Source organism: Schistocerca piceifrons, chromosome 1, assembly GCF_021461385.2.
Source record: "Schistocerca piceifrons isolate TAMUIC-IGC-003096 chromosome 1, iqSchPice1.1, whole genome shotgun sequence".
NCBI classification, from domain to species: domain Eukaryota; kingdom Metazoa; phylum Arthropoda; class Insecta; order Orthoptera; family Acrididae; genus Schistocerca; species Schistocerca piceifrons.
The window spans coordinates 191,618,821-191,639,788 of record NC_060138.1 but is presented as its reverse complement, the minus strand read 5'-3'; the positions used below and the strand labels follow the sequence as shown (position 1 = coordinate 191,639,788).

At 38.5% G+C, this 20,968-nt stretch overlaps 1 protein-coding gene across 3 annotated transcripts in view; it reads left to right on the top strand.

Annotated features, from left to right (window-relative positions):
• Window positions 1–20,968, top strand: part of LOC124788562 (spermine oxidase-like) — a 149,873-nt gene that overhangs the window by 113,258 nt on the left and 15,647 nt on the right. For all 3 annotated transcript variants that reach the window (XM_047255850.1, XM_047255836.1, XM_047255843.1), the window contains exons 11-14: window positions 2,881–3,036; window positions 4,783–5,017; window positions 7,283–7,808; window positions 14,604–14,738. In XM_047255850.1, the coding sequence (XP_047111806.1) occupies window positions 2,881–3,036; window positions 4,783–5,017; window positions 7,283–7,808; window positions 14,604–14,738 (1,052 nt within the window). The remainder of the gene's footprint in view (window positions 1–2,880; window positions 3,037–4,782; window positions 5,018–7,282; window positions 7,809–14,603; window positions 14,739–20,968) is intronic.

The window sequence follows — 20,968 nt, the reverse complement described above, 5'->3', positions numbered from 1 at the left end:
GTGGTTTGGGGTATTTTGTTCCAGTTTGCAGCTGTCTTCAAGAAGAGTTACACAAAGTGTGCTAGAAGGTCAAAGGACTGAAAGGTGGATGATTTTTAATAGAGCCAGCAGCTGTTGAAATTGGTAGTTGGTGAAGGCAGCTTATAGGTCAAAGACAAGGTGGGCAAGGGTCAAGGGTTGCTCAGTTTGGAGTTTAAAGATGGTTATGTGGACAGGTGAGTTGTAGCGAGAGAAAGGAACTTTTAAAGTGATGCCTGTAGGTGCAATATTTCATACTAGTGCAAAGATCTGTGCAACTTTTACTAATGAAAACTCTATATTTAATTTCCTGTGAGTCAAAATGAAGGAAGTCAGATTTGAAGATGCTTGTATTATTTTTTTTTGGTTCAGTATAAGGCATAATATTTACAAATTTATGAGATCCTTTACAAACAATTCATGCAACTCCAGCAAATTATCTTTCATTCATGGTTGTCAGAGTTTATCACGCTCTAGTACATGTAGGTTAACAACAAAGAAATACTTCAACAATTGTTATGTTTTCCCTTCAGCTTCACAAATTAAATTACAACATATGTAATCTTCGAGTTAATACTTCTATGAACTGAAATGAGCACTAACTCATCACTGAATTTCACATATTTTCCAGAAAATTCTCATGGTTATTCTAAACAGATCCTTGCAAGTGTCTTTTACCCTATAGCAGTTGTAGGGGAGTTTTGAAGCTAACTTGACTATTGCCAGCAGAAGCTGTTCAGACAGGTGTGTTGATTTGCACCCCTAAGAGTAATCTTTGATATCATTTGTGATTCTTATAATACAATGGTGTTTTTTCTGAGTCTGGCTCCTAAAAATGATATTTGAACAGTATATACTATATTTTAATTCTCCAATGAAGGTCCATGAATGTTAAATAATAAAACATTGTGGTAAGTACTCAGAGAAGAATATTCTACCTATCTAACCACAGTGATAGAAGCACAGGTTGTAAAAAATAGAAAAATTTGTTTTTGCAGGTAAAGGTGTCTTTAACTGACAAAAGAGAGGGCTGGAAAAATAAGACTAATGAGGGGTTACTCCAAAAGTAACACCAGATCAAGTAGACATGTTAGGATGAGCAGTTTATGTACATCCTTTCTGATGGGATAATTCTGTTGAAAAATACAGTTAAAACTGAAAAATAAAGTGAAATGATGTTAAGAAACTAATGGCCAAATTTCATATATATAAGTATTCACAAAACCTAGTCCTTATTCTGATATGTCAGTATGTATACTCTTTAATGCTGTTTGTGACAAGCAATAAAAATAAATCTTCAGAGATTTACAAACCCATTCATCCTTAACTTAATTTTACAGATAATGAATCATGTCTCCAGGTGTAACTAAGAGGTAATTTATGTGTGAAAATAACTGTTGGGAGAAAGTAACTAGAATAAAAGTAGGAAATACTGCAACCCTATAAGTAAACAGTGAATGGCAGCAATTAACCAAGTATGATTCATTAAATTAATTGATAACTTTAGTCTTGTAGTATGTACAAAAATAAAGAATAACTGTAATTATATAATTATGAACTGTTAAATTCATCATTGTATCAATTACAGATCATTCACTATTCTCTGTTCTAGACCATTGCTTCATTTTGTACTTGGATTGTTGTTGTTGCATCTTTATGGCACTCAACATTGTGGTCATCAGCTCTCATTGTACTTGGAGACCCCATGGTTTTCCTCCCTTTGGTTGATACACAAGAGCAAACTTTGGCAAGTCATGATTTTCCATTTGTAAAGTGTGTTGACACCGTCATTATCTATAGTTTTGTTTTATCATTCATGGTGAAGATCTTCAGTTTTCATCAAATTGTCTTGCTTTTCATGCAGTGTAGAATTTTAGCACTGTTAACTTCTTTTAAAAATGTTATTTCAGGTTCCCTGACTATGGGATTTGTCTTCATTTTTTGTATTCATTTTTTGCTACCATATAAATAGCCACAATGTTATAAACTTTGTTATTTTTTATAGAGTGTGAATCCAGAGTTCTTCTAATTATTGCCTACTTTCAACAAAAAGTTAGTTTCTTCTTGATATCCTTTCTGCAATCATATGTCATTTTGCTTATGAGGATATACAGTGTGCTCCTTCTTCTACTGTTTCTGATCTTTGCCATACAACACAAATCCTTTTTCTTCCTCTGTCATTGTAGTGTACAGTCATTGTTCCAAGTGGGTAACCAGATCTCTGTAGCTCAGTTTTGGAGGATGCTTGTCATGATCATCAGCAAGGAAAAGAATGTTGACTAACGTGTGAGCCTAGCGTAGATGCATAGACTTCAGAAGCAAGAATGAATTTCCCTGGTGTATGGCTCTTTCCATACAATGTTAAATTGATAACTACCAAATTAATGTTGGTTTAGGTCACTGATATTACAACAGCTGGCCACGTAAGTCACAATTAACCAGAAACATACAGTCCAGAGAAAAGAATATGGAAAGTGTAGTAGCCACCAGAAAGATCGCGGGAGGCGCACATTGGCACGGCGCGTCACGGACGGTAGTTGCCGCAAGTAGAGTCCCATCCACCAGAGGGCATGGGAGAATTCGGACGCGACCTCTGCCGTCATGACAACAACAACAACAACAACTCCGGCAGCACGGGCCGTGCCCAGTCAGTTAACATCGGGCATGCCTAGGACACAGTCCCGATCTACGCTAAGTGAAGTGCGACGTAAACGTGAACAGTGTTACTACAGAAAGGAAAAACTGGGTTTCAGTTTCAGCTTCTGTATGAAATCAAGCTGTATATTCTACTAAAAAAATAAATTTTCCTGTTACATGTAAAATGTGTTTTATACATTTCTGTTTGGGAACTGTTCTTTACAGCACAAGAGTATGCTGGTGGCAGAATCTGTTCTGTGCCAGTTGGTGACAGTTACCTAGAAGCTGGAGCACAGTGGATCCACGGGGAGAACAATCCAATATATGAGCTTGCTAAAAGTTTCAATTTACTGTCTGATGTTGTTTCTGCAGAAGGTTTAGGTATGATGCAAAATATAGTTCTTGCCTTTAAATCTATGTTTAGCTATTTATTGATAACACAAGATTTGATATAGAAGTTCCAGAAGGCCGTAAACACCATTAGATTACAGTAAAGCAATAATATTTTCTGCTAATGAAATGTACAGGTAGATTGCTAAAATTTGATCTCACTAGACAGGGAATCCTTTCCTGCTCCCACCCTATTGAGATATCTGTGTGATCAGTCAGTGACTCCAGGCATATTTCCTGATTCCTGGAAAAGCTGTTATGTGCTATAATAAGTACCTTTTTTATCATTGACGCACATTCATTGCTGACACTAGAAAGACCATGTAATTCTTGACAATTTCTTGAAATTAGATGAAATATTGTTTTAGAAGCTGTTATTTAAAATATCATAGCCATAAAATGTAAATTTTTGAGCATTTCCAGTTGTAAAACTGTTATCATTTTCACACTAAGATTTTACTATTCTTTGGTGTGGCTCCAACTTAAGTAGTTAGCATAAAACATTTTAATTTATACACCCAGATACAGTTCACCTTTTTAACGAGATCTTATCAGTGGGTCTAATCCATCACGTGAAGATCATGCAGCTTTCTTCCATATGGAACACTGGCTGAAAGTCACTCTTTTACACGTAGAGTAATTTTCTACTGTGTCCTCATCTTTAGGTACTGGAATTAACTTGCAAGTGACAAATGACCTACTACATTTATTGTGAGATTGAGCCATAAACATATAATGATGTTACAAATATTATATCAGTATTTTTCATTTTCATAATAGTAACAAGGAATAAATGTTGATGTTTATAAATTTTATATTTAGTTTGTATATATTATGTCTGATCTATAAGTTGCACTTATCTATGAGAAGTGAGCTATCCACTGATCAATTGGTGATCCAGTGCTTTGTCTTGTAAACCACTGGAAACTGCGACAAGAGCTTGGTGTCCTACAGTGCAAGAATTCAGAGCTGTGCTCCAGACAGTGTTGAGCTCAGTAATAGTTTGGAGAATTTGATCCTCTATTATCTCTTTTTGGATAACTTCCAGTTCATAATTTTGAAAGAGAATGTTTTATAGTTGTATACCATTGGTGCAATTAAAACAAAAAAAATTCAAACCAGGTTTTGACGTGATAGATAATGCCTCTGCCTTGTAAGTGTTTGCCTCACTGGGTACCATAAGCAAAATTTACAGTCATCTTCATAATCTCAATGGGTATTCTTTTGTGGTAGCCTGCTTGACATGCAATGCTTATGTGGATCCCATTATAACAATTTTCATTCTACAGCTGTTCTGGCCTCTCAGATCTCTGACACTTCTACTGATATTTAAAATACAATTCAAGATCTACAGATGTACGTAATACCACCGGTGTGGTATTATTTTTCTCCATGTAGTCAGCGTAAAATAGGAATAATGCTCAATAAAGAAAGAGATAGTTTTGTGGAAACTTGCAGAGTAAATATGACGTGCGTCTTGTGGTGAATCCATTCAGTGATCATATTTGGTGTAAGCATAATCAAAATTATTCATTTTATCATCAACTTGCTAACTGCAGCAAGGGAACAAGTATCCTGGCTAATGGTAAGTAATGTGTGTTATACATTAAATATTGTGGATTAACTTAGAAAAAACCATGCACATTATAATTTGTTTGTTAGAGTCAAAGGTAGATATTACAAAGGCAAGACAAATGAAATATTTATTTACATTCCTCAACAATGTGTGTTCTACAGGTCAGTACATAAGGGATGATGGAGTTATACTAGATACAGCTGTGGTGTTTGAAGTTGATCGAGTTGTGTCAGAGATTCTCGAAGAATGTGAAACCTTTGTGTCCAAGTCCGGGAATGTACCAGTGTCAATTGGACATTATTTGCAGCAAAAGTTCTCTGACTACCTGAAGAGATGTCCATCAGACACAGATGAAATACGGCGTATGAAAGAGGAACTTTTTGACTGGCATATCAGGTACTTGTAATGTTTTCATTTATTTAGTAATGGGTTTGTAGGAAGAAAGCCCGTACTTTTATGGCATGTTAAAACTACGCAGTTTTGTGCCTGGATATTAATACGTGGACTAAATCTATTCTATCTCGTTCACAGTTTTTCCTTGTATTTCACAGTTTTTCCTTGTATTCCGTTCATCAGATTTACCAGGCTTTTTTTGGGAGAAAAATCAAATACCAATATTGATATGTCTACATTGTTTATTTCAACTGTATTTCTGAACCTTGTCATTTTGTGAGATTTTACTTGATAACAGTCTGTGACACTAGTGAAAATAAAGTTTAATTAACACTGAGGTACGTAACTGCAGTATTAGATATAAAGATTTTTCCATGCTGCCTCTAAATTGATGTCAAGAATATGAAATAGATTTCTCTATAGGAATAATACTTAAAGTAAGGGAAAGACAAACTCACTTCTAGCTGACTGATGTGTGCCACATAGAAACACTCATCAGGATACAGTAGTTCCACTAGCTTTCAAGCTCTTCGTTTTCTCTCGCAGAAGTACACACATTCACATGCAACCCCACAGGTACCCAAATGACCACACACGTGGCTGCTGGTGAAAGAGCGATATCTCGAAAGCTAGTGTAAACACTGTATTCTTTTGAGTGTATCTGTGTGCCCTCTTCAATCAACTGTAGTGGAGTGAAAATACATCTGATGTGGAAGTAAAATTTAAAAATTGTAGGGAAGCTCTCATAGAACGTAAATACTTTTGGATTAGAGGAGACCACTCACGGAAAAGCAGAGCATTGAGTTCTTATTAGGCACATGCAGAAAAGGAAAACTTGCTAACTTTCCTTGGACATGCTAAAGTAACACACACACACACACACACACACACACACACACACACACACACACACACACGGCAGGAGGTGGGACATGGATTGGGCGGGTGGGAGGCTAGTGGCTTGTAGGGAGGTGACCAGTTTGCTAGCTGGGAATGCGGGAGGTGGGAGCATGGCTGGTATGTGGGTTGGCAAGATTGTAGGAGCTGGTGGGAAGCAGCACATGCTGAAGGCAATGTGGGGATGTGAAATGGGAGATCTTGACAGGACTGAGGAAGGGAAAACTGTTGGTTGGAGGGTGTAGGGACAGTGTGTTACCTGTGATTGGGGCCACATAACACTACCTCCATCACAACCAGTCCAAATTTTTCTGGTCCCTAATCATTTAATCATTAGGCATTACGATACAACATTTGTGTATCTTGCTGAATGAGGGTTCTGGTTAACTGCCAGATCATTAGGATGAAACAAATCTCTGAAAAAGAAACTCCCACCACAAGGTGTCCTGTGCACCAATAGAGTGTACTCATATGTCAGTTGAGGTTAAACAGTTATGAAAGGACAACCTCTGGGACATCTGCTGTATGCCAGCTATATAACACCTAAACAGAAAAGGCAAGGATCTTAAAAAGAGTTGATAATAATAATGAAATCAAGATTTTTTCAGCTATAACCTCTACTAACAAAGAGAGAAAAAGCTGCAGTATCAGACTTTGTAAAAGATAAATAAATGCTAATCAGAACTGATGATGTTTTGTGAAAGAAAGTGAAACACATCTGTTGTAACACACTGTGAAACTGCATTAGGCTTAAGACAGAAAAAACAACAAAAAAACAAATCCTCATTCATCATCATATCATCAGGGACATTTTCTAGCCATTGGCACAAAGCTTCTTCATTTCTTCCCACCACCTCTTATGTATCTTCCTTAGCATTCTATTGAATGTCATCCTCTGTATCTCTTAAACCTTGCTGATTACCGAGCGAGGTGGTGCAGTGGTTAGCACACTGGACTCGCATTCGGGAGAACGACAGTTCAATCCCATGTCCAGATATCCTGATTTAGGTTTTTCTGTGATTTCCCTAAATTGCTTCAGGCAATTCCTTTGAAAGGGAATGGCGGACTTCCTTCCCCATCCTTCCCTAATCCGATGAGACCGATGACCTTGCTGTTTGGTCTCTTCTGCCAAATCAACCCAACCCCAGCCCTGATTCTATCCGTTCCTGTAATAGTATTCCCTTTACCATCTTCCTATTCTTTTCATTCAGAAAAAAATTGTATAAAACAGCTGCTGCAGAAGATGATCATCCAAACAAAAATATCAAATATCAATTGTTATTGCATTTATTCACAGCTTAATAATATTGCTGACCTTCAGTCTTCCAAGCAGACTGTTGAAATTGTATCTTGCTTCGATTTTGTTTACAGGTTTCAGGTGATTGACAATAGCTGCTTGACTTTGGATACATTATCAGCAAAATTTTGGGGAAAATTCATCTTCTGCGGTGGAGAAGACTACTTAAACTTTAAACAAGGCTATAGCTCATTAATCCAGTGTTTAACACAAAAACTACCAGATGGAATCTTGAAGTTGAAAAGACCAGTTGTAAAAGTAAAATGGAAAGGAGAAACAATAAAGACTTCACTGATATGTTCAAAAGGACATGTCAGTAACATGGGGAGTGAAGGTTCCCAGAGACTGTTACTGGTGAACAATGACTCAGAATTGCCAGATGCAAATGAAATGAAAAAGGAAGAAATTAAAAGACATTTAAATAATCCACATAAATTGGAGGAGACAGATGCAAACAATTGTGAAGATTATGTGAAAATCACTTGTGAAAATGGGTGTGTTTATTGGGCTGAACATGTAATAATAACTAGTTCATTGGGTTATTTAAAGAGGAACTACAAAACATTGTTTGAGCCATCATTACCATCAAGAAAAATACAGGTAATTTTCTTCAGATACTGTAATGCATCAAAAAATGTAGTTTTAATTGTAATTCCATGAGTAGAACAAACAAATAATGTGTTCATTGATATTAACACTAACATGTACTGATATACATATCCTATAACCTCACTCATTCCAGATCATTTTGATAACAGAATCATTTAAATGATCTGTGGAACGTGCAACTAACTAACTAACTTTCTACATCTGCATGTACATCTATATGATTACTCTGCAATTCATGCATAGGTATATGGCAGAGAGTTCTTTGAACCACCTTCAGACTATTGCTCTACCATTCCACTCTCTATTAGCACGTGGGAAAAGTAAACACTTAATCCTTTTTATGAGCTCTAATTTTTTGTATTTTATCATGACAAACATTTCTTCCTTTGAAGGTTGGGGAAAATAAAATATGTCCACATTCAGAGGAGAAAGATGGTGATTGAAATTTCATGTAAAGATCATCCCACAATGAAAAACATCTTTGTTTTAATGATTGCCACCCATACTTGCTTATCATGTTTGTAACACTTTCTTCCTTATTTCATGATAAAACAAAATTAAATATTTGGACATTTTCAGTCACACTTGGTAAGGACCCCACACTGCATAGCAATACTCTAGCAGAGGACAGACAAACATAATGTAAGCTGTCACTTTAGTAGATGTGCTGCATCTTCTAAGCATTCTGCCAATAAATCACAGTCTTTGGTTTGGTTCCCCACAACATTATCTGCATGAGTGTTGAAGTTTATGTTGTTCATAATTTTAATTCCTAGGTATTTTGGTGAACTGACAGGCTTTAAATTTGTGTGATTTATCATGTAATCAAAATTTAACAGATTTCTTTTCATACTCGTATCGGTGACCTTGCACTTTTCCTTAGGAAATGCCGTATGCCACTTTCGTTTTACTCAATGACTTTCCTTCAGTTACTATGTACTGTGACCTTTCTGACAGGAAATCATGAATCCAGTCACACAGCTGACATGAAACTCCATAGCTATGCAATTTGATTAGAAGTCTCCTGTGAGGAACAAAGTGAAAAGTCTTTTGGATATCTAGAAATATGGAATCAGGCTGAATATCCTGTTGATGACATTAATTACTTTGTGTGAATAAAAAGCTAGTTGTGTTTCACAGGAATGATATTTTTTGAACCCGTGATAATTATGATTACATGCTGAACACAGTATATGTTCCATAATCCTACTGCAAATCAATGTCAATGATATGGGTCTGTAATTCATCAGATTACTCTTGCATCCTCTCTTGGGTTTTAGTGTTATCTGTGCAACTTTCCTGTGTTTTGGTACAGATATTTCATCGAGCAAGTGATTGTGTATAATCGCTAAGTGTGGGGCTGTTGTATCAGTATACTATGGAAGGAGCCAGTTTGGTATACTATCTGGAACTCGCCTTTATTAAGTGATTTAAGCTGCTTTGCTACTCATTTTGCAGCTGCTCTTGATCTAAATTCTGGGATATTTATGTCATCTTCTTTGGTGAAAGAATTTTTGAAAACTAAGTTTAACAAGTTTACATATGAGCGGAATCTCTTTGGATTTACTGTCAGATTGTCAGCTTGTGGAAGCTATTAAAAGCATTTCACATTGAAGTTGGCACGAAATTTTGAGTTTCAGTAAAACATCACTAATCTTGGAGATTTTGTGTTCTTTTAAATTTTGTTGCTTGTCCAACAGTGCTCTGACCTATTTTGTGTACCATGTGGCATCAGTACAATCTTTTATTAATTTATTCAATATAAATCTCTCAACTATCATAGCTACTGTTTCCTTGAATTTAGGCCACTTCTGGTGTACACTTACATGGTAGACAGTCTCATAGGAAGGCTTCAGGTGAATTTTTATCTGCTTGTGTAGTATCCATCAGGATGTGCCCTGTTTGCTCAGGATTATTTGTTGCTTAGAGGTCAAGTATATTTTCACAACCATGTACACTTTGAGTGGTCTTCTGAATTAATTGCTCAAAATAATTTTTAGAGAGAGCATTCAATACATTTTCTGACAATTTTTTGTACCAACCACCACTGAACATGCATATTGAGGGTCAATTGAAATCACCTCCAACTATAATTGTAAGAGTGGAGCACCTTTTTGAGACAATACTCAATTTTTCTGTGGACTGTTCAGCAACTGAATCATCTGAGTTGAGTGATTGGTAAAAATGAACCAAGTATCAATTTATTCCAGTTGTTAAGCGTAACCTCTAACCATGCTAACTGACAGGGACTATCTACTTCAATTTTGCTTCTAGATAAACTACATCTAACAGTAGCAATCATGCCACCACTACCTGTATTTAACCTATCCTTTCTGTACATCATTATGTCCTTTGAAAAAATTTCAGATGAACTTATCTCCAGCTTTAGCGAGCTTTCGGTACCTATAACAATTTGAACTTCAGTGCTTTCTATTAGCACTTGGAGCTCTGGTTCTTTCCCAACACAGCTATGACGATTTACAACTACAGTACTCATTGCTGCTATGTCTACCATGAACCTGTATTAGTTCTAGACCCTTTGAGACTGAAGCTCTTTCTGTACTTTCCCAAGACCCTCTAACATAAAAAATACTGTCCAGTCCATTCCACATGACGCTCACTATCCATGTAGCTATGTGGCTGTCTCCTGCGTATATTGTACCCCAACCTATTAAGCAGAACCTGAAACCCAACCATCCTATGACATAAGTTGAGAAATATGCAACCTACATGGTCACAGAATCATCCAAACCTCTGATTCAGACCATCCACTCTCCAAAGGTCTGCAATCAGTTGTATCAACAATGCTATATATGATGAGCTCTGCCTTCATCTTGCAAGCAAAACTGGCAGTCTTTACCACTTCAGGTAGCTGCCTGAAACCAGAGAGAATCTCTTCTCATCCAACACGACACACATTGTTAGTACTGACACATGCCATCAAATGCAGTTGGCTGTTCACGTGCTCTTCATGGCTTACAGAAATTCTCGTTTCACATCTGGGATGACTGCTCTCAGTATGCACACAGAGTGCACGCTGGATTTCTTCTTTTCCTGGTAACCATATCCCTAAGTATCTTCATTATATGCCTGACATTGGAGCTCCCAATTATCAGTTATTCCACTTTCTATGAATGCCTGGATCTTGTGGGCTGATAGGCTTTCTCTGGAGCAGGGTAAATGATTGCATCTGCCTTAGGGACTTTATCATCTCCAGGTAACACCTGGAACCTGAGCATCAGATGAATTGCAGAAGCCATTCAGTCAGCCCCCAGAAAGTCTTTCACTGACTGTCACACCTTGAAACGACCTCCCACTTGACCACTTGTGAGGGTTTATTCTCAATGTCACAGGTCACAGTAGGGGACCAATTGGGGGTACGAGGAATGGTTTGGATGTACACTGCATTCCTACATCCTGCCCCCAACATCGATGCCCATTAGCAACAGTGTCAAGCTGTGTGACTGAAGCTAGCACTACTCGGAGCTGTGAGCAAAGGGTCACCAACTCAGCTCACCTCTGATGACAGTAATCGCATTCCCTCTCCATACTAAAGACAGTGGAAGTATACACTACACATTTATAAAACCACGGAATTTTGGCTGCTAGATACAAATACGCAAGATATGTAAGAATTCAGACTAAGATGCACATAGTAAATAAAAAATAAGTTGCTTCTTGTTATTAAAAGCTCATTACAACTCAGAAACAAAAAGCCATGCTTTGATGTGCTGTTGATGACAGGGGAGCTATTTCCCAACTAACGAGGTCTGAAACTGAAAATGGCTGCTCATACCATAATAAACACCTGTTGCCATACAAAATATACACTATACAGTTATAAAAATGCAGAACTGTGACTACTAGATGTAAAAATATGGAAGAAATTTAAGAATTCAGATTAAAATGCACACAGTAAATAAAAAAATAAGTCACTTATTGTTATCAAAAGCTCATTACAACTCACAAACAAACAGCTGTGCTCTGATGAGGTGCTGACAACACAGGAACTGCTGCCCAACTTTATTGTATGTCTGCAAGTTACAAAAATAACAGTAAAATATTATGAGCCAAACTGTGTGATATTATAGCTTCTGTTAAAGAATAAATCATTAACAAACAATAGGGTGTTAAATGCAATCTCTAAGCTTCCAGTCAGAGCTCCATTGGGCCATCTGGTAAAGCAATCATATGTAAAACATTTGAATTAAAAACAGTCTTGGTTACAATTTGTTCATTTATTAACAGTGCATTTTGCCTTCATGGAGTATCTTCAGATTATGTTAAACTTTTCCTTTTACATCATTTTAAACACAATAAATTGACTCTGTGCTAGACTGAAGCACGCATTGAATCAGATAAATCTGCAAGGCCCTAACCCTTTTACAACATTTTAAAAACCATAAAATGGCTCTGTGCTAGAACGAAGCATGCACTGAATCAGATCAAGCTGCAGACCACAGAGACCTTCAATCTTATGATTTTTAAAATGTTGTAAAAGGAAAATTTTAAGATAATCTGATGTGTCCCATGAAGGCAGAACGAGTTGTTAAGTGAAAGAATACATTGCAACTGGGGCTGTTTCCAGTTCAAGGACCTGTAATATATGTGTGAGGGGTAGTATAAAGCTTTAGTTGTCACCTCAAAAGATGAAGTATTTAAATTTTTGTTTGCCTGCAATTCTGAGACACAGAGAAATGCTTGCATCACAGCATGTTGGTGGAGAATCCGAAACAGAATGGTGCAATCTATTGATAAAATGGAGATGAGCTGCATCATTTTGTTCTGGCATCTGTGCTGCTGTACTGAATCATGAAGATTTCAGTGTGTACCATGATTGCTGTCATCAAAGAAATAAAATATTAATTATGTAATGTAGTTATAAATAAGTCAGCCTCAGGATGCATGGATGGATTTTAATTTTTTTATTGCTTGGTCAGTTTTCAGGAGACTCATCTTCAGATACACCTTGTAATTTACATGTAATTTATGTCAGGTATTATTTTTTCAGGATCATAGCTGGCTGTCATCACTGATCAACAATACTTGCAAAAAGCAATTAGGTAATATTGATTAGATGTGTATTATAAGTTGCAAATGAAGATGGGGCTGGTAATTCTGAAATCAATTATGCAATAAAGAAATTAGAAACCATCCTTGCAACTGGAGACTAATTTGTTTATAGAAGGTTCATTCAATAAATAACCAGAAGAGTTGTATAAAAAATACCAAACTTCAACAAAGTGTGTGCTTCTTAGCTATTTTTTCGTGGTGTGCAAGATGGCAGCACCCTCGAAAGTTTGCACCATTGTGGAGCAGCAGAGTGTCATTAGATTTCTGTTAGCTCAAGGATTGAAATCAAGTGAAATTTGCTGTCACAAGGCACTCCAATATGGTGAAAGTTGTCTGAGTTGAACATAAATGTGGGCAGATAATTTCAAACGGAGTGTTGAAGATTCGTGAAGCCTAGGATGATCTGTCTGTACAGTCATGAAGAAACACATAGCAAAAGTTGATGAGTTATTGGAAAACAGGTGTATTACAGTGAATGATATTTCAGCAGCAATGAAAGAAACACATAGCGAGAGTTTATGAGTTATTGGAAAACAGGTGTATTACAGTGAATGATATTTCAGCAGCAATGAACATTAGTGATCAGCCCACCACATCGTTCATGACATACTGACTATCTTGAAAGTTTGTGTGAAGCAGGTTTCAAAACATTTGACATCAGGAATGAAAGAAAGGCACATAGATGTGCACAGGGAGCTTTTGAAACACTACAAGGCTAAAGAAAAGGCATTTATTCACTGTATTATAATGGGAGATGAAAGTGGGGTGCATTTTTACAAGCTTAAATGAAAGCGGACTTCAGTGGAGTGACGACATTCTTCATTTCCAAAACTCAAAAAGGTGTGAACTGAAATAATTGCTGGTAAGGTCATGTTGACTCTGTTTTAGGACCATAAGGGAGCAAGTCTTGAACGTTACATGCCATGAGGTCAAAAAGTGAACAGTGTGACATATGTAAAACTTATGTGTAAAAATTTAAGACCAGGAATTGTGAGGAAGCATAGTGGACTTGTGTCCAGTAGTCTCCTGTTATTGCATGACAATGCAAGACCACACACTGCTAGAGTCACATGAGAGACCATCAAGACCTGACATTCATCTTCTTGCTGCATCCCTCATATTCCTCAGATCTGGTACCTTCACATTATCAGATTTTTAACTCCTGGAAAGAAGGTCTTAGTGGATCAAGGTTAACTGATGATGAGGAAGTCCAGTCAGCCATGCATAACTGGTTACATCAAGCTCCCAAGAATTCTCTGCATTTGGAACTGACAAGCTTGTCCAATGCTGGCATAAGTGCATAGAACTTAAGGGGATTATACTGAAAAACTAATGTGTTGTATCCATTCTTGTAAAAGAGTCTGTAAAAAAAATCAATTTTTGTTGAATAACCCTTGTAATTATGAATCATCACATGGCTGCATTGTTACTACCCTCTGTAATGGAAAGTCAGAATCAATTATGTAATCTTATTTTTTGAGGTGATAATTAAATCTTTATGACTAACTCTTGTACAGTTATCCAAGCCCTACATGTCCCAACGTCTGTGATATGTGTGAATTCAGCTTACTCTTACTATATGCACAGGGGAAATATTTCCTGCATTACTTTCCTGGCAATAAAAAATTATACCACATTTGTGTAAAAAATAAAATCACTTTTTCAGATTCAAAATCTTACTTTAATAATGCATAAAAATTACTTTACTTACAGGCCATAGAAGAAATGGGCTTTGCTGCAATTAACAAAATTTTTCTGATGTATGATGAACCTTGGTGGTCAGCTGATACAAGAGGATTCCAGCTGATTTGGTCTAAAACAAATGAAATGAAGCCATCAAAAGAACAGGTAGATGAAGTGTTTACTTGTAAACAACAAGGTGTTACAAAATAAAACTCCTTTATTAAATTACAGAAAAATATTGAAAGTTGTCCAGCTTTTAATACTTGAAGCTTGAGGTGTAAATACAAAAATACAACAGGTTACAGAGATAATCCATTAATGTGCACAATATTACTCTTTGGTGTAATGCCACATGTTGTGTTTATTTAATTCATCTTGCAAAAGGCTCTTTAAGGATCTCAGGATTCTCTCACTCATGTACCAGTACATTTTTTCCTCAATGGTATAATAAGAGTGAATACAGGATGAACTTTGAAATTCACAACCACAATAAAGAGGTAAAAATAGTTTTCATGCAAATTTTGTATCCTTGTCTATTGTCCAGAATGAAGTGTTATATTCAGCGAAAAAGTCCTTAAAATGTTACTGGCAGATACCAAGCAAGAAATTGGAAATCCCAAGCTGTGCAGACTGTATAATGTTCATCTTCAGTGCTAAATGAATGTTTAATGTTGATGGAAGGGAAATGCTCCATGTGTATAAATCAGAGTGACATGAAGTTCCCACAAGGTATTTCAGTGTGAATAAGATTCTTCAAAATTGATGTTTTTTGGACCATACTCTGCATGTAAGATTATGGGCTGTTCTTATTTGCTGAAATGTGACTGGCATGGCTTACCCTGGTATACTTAACTATGGCTCCATTCTCAACTCTGAAATAAACTAGTTAACTTTGTTTGGCAGCAAGATAGTGCATCACCTCACTAGCATAACTTTGTATAGGATTAATTAAATGAAATGATCTCTGCTGGATTAGAGTCAGTGGACCATACCCTACATATCTACCTTCTCAAACGCTATGCAGTTGATTATCTTGGGTTTATAAAGATCTGTATTTATTTTCCTCCTGTGTTAGCTGGCCTACTTGAATTGAGAAATAAGACTGAAGATTTTCTATCCTGCTCTACATAGGTAAACATAGTTTATGATCACTTGCACTGCAGTAACACAGAGACCAGTGGAACAAACAGGCAGTTCCTGAAGTCGATGACAACGAAGTTCACACGTGAACAGCTAACCAAAAACAGGTCCAGAGTGTAGCAAAGTTGTCTCAAGCATGTACAACAGTCCAGGGAGTAATCTGAATCAAAAACATAATACAAGCGAGGTAAAAACCCCAATGATCTGTGGCATGTACTTAAGGCCTCAATGAACTAGTAAGAGACCAACTGCCAAGTCAGGGCTGCAGTATTTGCCAGCCCACTCATGTCAGTGGATGGGCCCATATGATATTTCTGTGACTGGTAGTGCCACTCGCAGGAGCAAGCTGTGACCAGAGAATGAAGCCCAAGCATCTCTGACCAATGTTCCGTATTGATACTCAGGCTAGGCAAGGAATCTGAATCACTGTCAGATACTAAATGCCGCACCCCTTTAATTTGCATGCAGACCCACAAATAACCTGGTCTCTGCTGATTTCAACAGGGAAGGGCAGGGAAGGGAAGGGAAGGGAAGAGAGAGGTGACGGAACATCTGTCAAATGCTTGTGCACTAGTTCCCTGGCATGGTCAACTGCCAGCCATGTCTGTGGGGGTCCCAGGTGATCAATGGGTTCTGGAGCCCAGCTTGATCCTGCCATTGGGGGAAAGGGTGCTGGCTGTGGTGGAGATTGGGACAATGGTTTGGCCTCCATGGACACTGCAGTCTGAAAATTCTCACACTCCGTTGATTGTGTGGTGAGCAGATTGCAGATATTAATGGGAGCTGATTGTGGCTTAGGCATTGGATGTGTTTCACTCTTCATTGGCATGTAACAAGAGGACAGAAGTTGTTAACAATAGCAGGAAGGCTTGTCCCAGGTGTCACTGCATAGATCAGTGGCTACAGGAAAGGGGAAGTAGTACATCTCATTGGGGTTGCAGCTCATTGTGATGTGTGACTTGATGCTCCTGGCTGCCCACAATGTCAAACATTTGCCACCTGTAGAGGTGACAATGACACCTATGGTGTACCTGGGTCCTGGACGAAAGTGCAAGCCCAAACATGAGAGCCCACACAGTAATACAACTGTGGAGACGGGTGATGGGTCCACTGAATCAGCACAGCAGTTTGAAGAGGGTACCGGGTCTGTGTCTGTACCAAATTTTGGCCAGACTATGTCTGCATGTAGCTGTAGACTGGTAGGTTGCAGAGATGCTAGTGAGTGCTTCCCCAAAGTCAATTGATGTCATTACCTTGTGCACCTGCATTTTTAAGTTCCTGACCATCCACTTGGCTTCTGAACTGGACATAGGACAGAGAGGGACAGTGGTCAAGTGCTCAGTGCTGTTGTGCATACAAAAATCCTGAGATTTTAATGTCATGAACTGAGAGCCATTTTCAGAAACTGGAGTGGGAGGTACGCCTTTATTGTATATACTATGGACAGGGCATGGATATTAACTGCTGTGGTAGTGGCATCAACAACTAAGAAGTCTTTGGATAAAAAGTTCTTGGTAAACTCATTGCATCAAATTAAAATAAAGCATTAACCATAAACAAGGCACCTCTGGGTCCAGCAGTGTCATCAACTTGCCCACAAGGAACTTGATCAAGTCACCTCTTTGATGCTGAGTAAAAGTCTGAATTTTGCTCTACCTTCACGGATTCAGAGATTATCAGTGGAGTGGAGCAAGCAGTCTGGCATCTTCCTCAGAAAACAGCAGATGGGATTAGGCTGTCTACTAGCCAGATTTTAGCAGCAGCCAAGCCATCAAAATCTGGTATTAGCAGGGAGGAGGGATAAGAACTTTAACTGTTGGTGAAAGATGAATTAGTTGTCTTACCAGCTGACAAGGGTGTCCTATAATTATCTTCACTTCAATGCAACAGATTATCATAACAAAGTGTGTATATTATTGGAGGATTGCATTTCCTGGATTCTTAAATGAGATCTCAGGTAGGCTCTGAGCAGGACAGGGAAGCCATTAAAGAACTCTGGCTTTTCAAACTTCAAGAATCTGAAGCCAAGAGCACCTAGGCCACCCGTGTAATACACAATCAAAACAAGTTTTGCATCAGCTCGGTTCTGAGAGTTCCAGAACCTGTACAGAAAATTGGAATAGAGATCAACATAAACATAATTTATGACCTTTTTATTGCTCATGAAAACCACACATTGCATGTTGTACCACCATACAGTGAGACCTTCAGAGGTGGTGGTCCAGATTGCTATACAAACCATTACCTCTAATTCCCAGTAGTACCTCCTCTTGCATTGATGGATGCCTGTATTTGTCATGTCATACTATCCTCAAGTTCACCAAGGCACTCTTGGTCCAGATTGTCCCACTCCTCAAAGACAATTTGGTGTAGATCCCTCAAACTGGTTGGTGGGTCACGTCATCCATAAACAGCCCTTTTCAATCTATCCCAAGTTTGCTCAACAGGGTTCATGTCTGAAGAACATGCTGGCCACTCTAGTTGAGCGGTGTCATTATGCTGAAGAAAGTCATTCACAAGATGCGCATGATGGGGGTGTGAATTGTCATCCATGAAGACAAATGCCTCACCAATATGCTGCCGATATGGTTGCACTATTGGGCAGAGGATGGCATTCACGTATAGTACAGCTGTTATGGTGCCTTCCATGACCACCAGCGACATACATTAGACCCACATAATGCCACCCCAAACAAGCAGGAGACCTCCACCTTGCTGCACTCCCTGGACAGTGTGGATAAGGCGTTCAGCCTCACTAGGTTGCCTCCAAACACGCCTCCGATGATTGGTTGAAGGCATATGTGACACTCATCAGTGAAGAGAACGTGATGCCAATCCTGAGTGGTCCATTCGGCAAGTTGTTGGGCCCATCTGTACTGCACTGCAGGGTTTCATGGTTACAAAGATGGACCTTGCTGTGGAGGCATGTCATTGACAGTTCCTATCTCTCTGTATCTCCTCCATGTCCGAACAACATCGCTTTGGTTCACTCCAAGATGCCTGGACACTTCCCTTGTTGAAAGCCCTTCCTGGCACAAAGTAACAATGCAGATGCGATTGAACCATGGTATTGACTGTCTAAGCATGGTTGAAATACAGACAAAATGAGCTGTGCACCTCGTTCCATCTAATATACACTGCTCATGCATGCTTTTTTATTTCTTTGGGCGAGTTTAGTGACATCTCTGAACAATCAAAGGGACTGTGTCTGTGATATAATATCCACAGTCAACATCTATCTTCAGGACTTCTGGGAACCGGGGTGATGCAAAACTTTTTTTGATGTGTGTATAATCTGCCTGAAATGCACCAAGATGCATACCACTTAGACTGATCACAAATGCTACATATAAGGTGATGAAGTATTTATCTAAATTACCACCTATTTTATCTAAATTATTGGCACTTATATTCAGCCACTGCAGACTGCAATTGAAAATTCTCAAATGAAATCTTGGTGAGCCTCAATGTAGTCTTCCTGTTTATGAAAGAACCAGGAGAAGAAACAGTAAGACTATTGGTCACTCATTTCTCTCCTGAACTCTTAACATTGATCAGACATACCCTTATGATCATGTGTTTTTTGTACAGTGAAATTATAATTGAATGACTGATGACACAACCATGGTTTGTCGCTGTCACTGGCTATAGCTAATTTTTTCATGGTGGGTTTCAGAAAATGAGCTCCCCTCCATCCATCCTGCTTCTTCAAATATGTTTAATTTGGGTGCATGATGGTGAGGTTCTGCAGTAGTTCATTGACCATGTGAACAGTATGCATCCAAACATAAGATTGATGGCAGAGATGGAGATGGGTGGAAAGTTGCCTTTCTTAGATGTGTTGTTGAAATGAAAAGCAGATGGATGACTCTGTCACTCTGCGAATTGATAGCCAATGCATACAGACCTGCATCTCAAGCAGTGAAGCTTTCACCATCCAGCTCAGAAGAGAGTTTATGCTGAACATTTTAATTCGTAGTACCAGGATTGTTTCACTCAAGGAACACATACAAGAAGCAAGGAGCTCTGAGATGAATCATCTGATGATGGAGTTCAGGAGGCTTGGGTATTTAGTCCATGATATTAAGTCAGTGCTGTTGAGAAAACCAAGATGAGATGCCATTTATCAAAGCCAGGAGGACCAACACCCTCCCATTCTGCAGTGCAATAACTGAAAGATAGGTAGAATCGTAAACAGGCAAGGAATCAAACTTGTGTTTTGGCCGCCAAGGAAAATTAAGGAAATGTTGTGACATGTAAAAGATACTCTCAACCTGAGAGTGCTGGAAATTTATAATATTCCTTGCAAATATGGCTGTAGTTACATCTTCAGTCTATATGGACTGTTGCTGATTGCTATGTTGAACATCAGTGTCACCTGAAGTACAGGAATTTTGAAAACTCAGTGGTGGCTGAGCTTAGCCTGTTAAATACACACAAATGACGTATGAACATATGAGAATTATGCCCCACAATTTGAATTATTGGGTCTTTGTGGATAGAGAAGCAATTGAAATTAAACTCTGTGATAAAAACTTCAGTATAGACAGTGGTTATATACACTACTGGCCATTGAAATTGCTACACCAAGAAGAAATGCAGATGATAAATGGGTATTCATTTGACAAATATATTATACTGGAACTGACATGTGATTACATTTTCTCGCAATTTGGGTGCATAGATCCCAAGAAATCAGTACCCAGAACAACTGCCTCTGGCCGTAATAACAGCCTTGATACGCCTGGGCACTGAGTCAAACAGAGCTTGGATGGCGTGTACAGTTACAGCTGCCCATGCAGCTTCAACACGATACCACAGTTCATCAAGAGTAGTGGCAGGCGTATTGTGACGAGCCAGTTGCTCGGCCACCATTGACCAGACGTTTTCAATTGGTGAGAGATCTGGAGAATGTGCTGGCCAGGGCTGCAGTCAAACATTTTCTGTATCCAGAATGGCCCGTACAGGACCTGCAACATGCGGTCGTGCATTATCCTGCTGAAATGTAGGGTTTCGCAGGGATCGAATGAAGGGTAGAGCCATGGGTCATAACACATCTGAAATGTAACATCCACTGTTCAAAGTGCCGTCAATGCGAACAAGAGGTGACCGAGACGTGTAACCAGTGGCACCCCTTACCATCACGCCGGGTGATACGCCAGTATGGCGATGATGAATACACGCTTCCAATGTGCGTTCACTGCGATGTTGCCAAACACAGATGTGACCATCATGATGCTGTAAACAGAACCTGG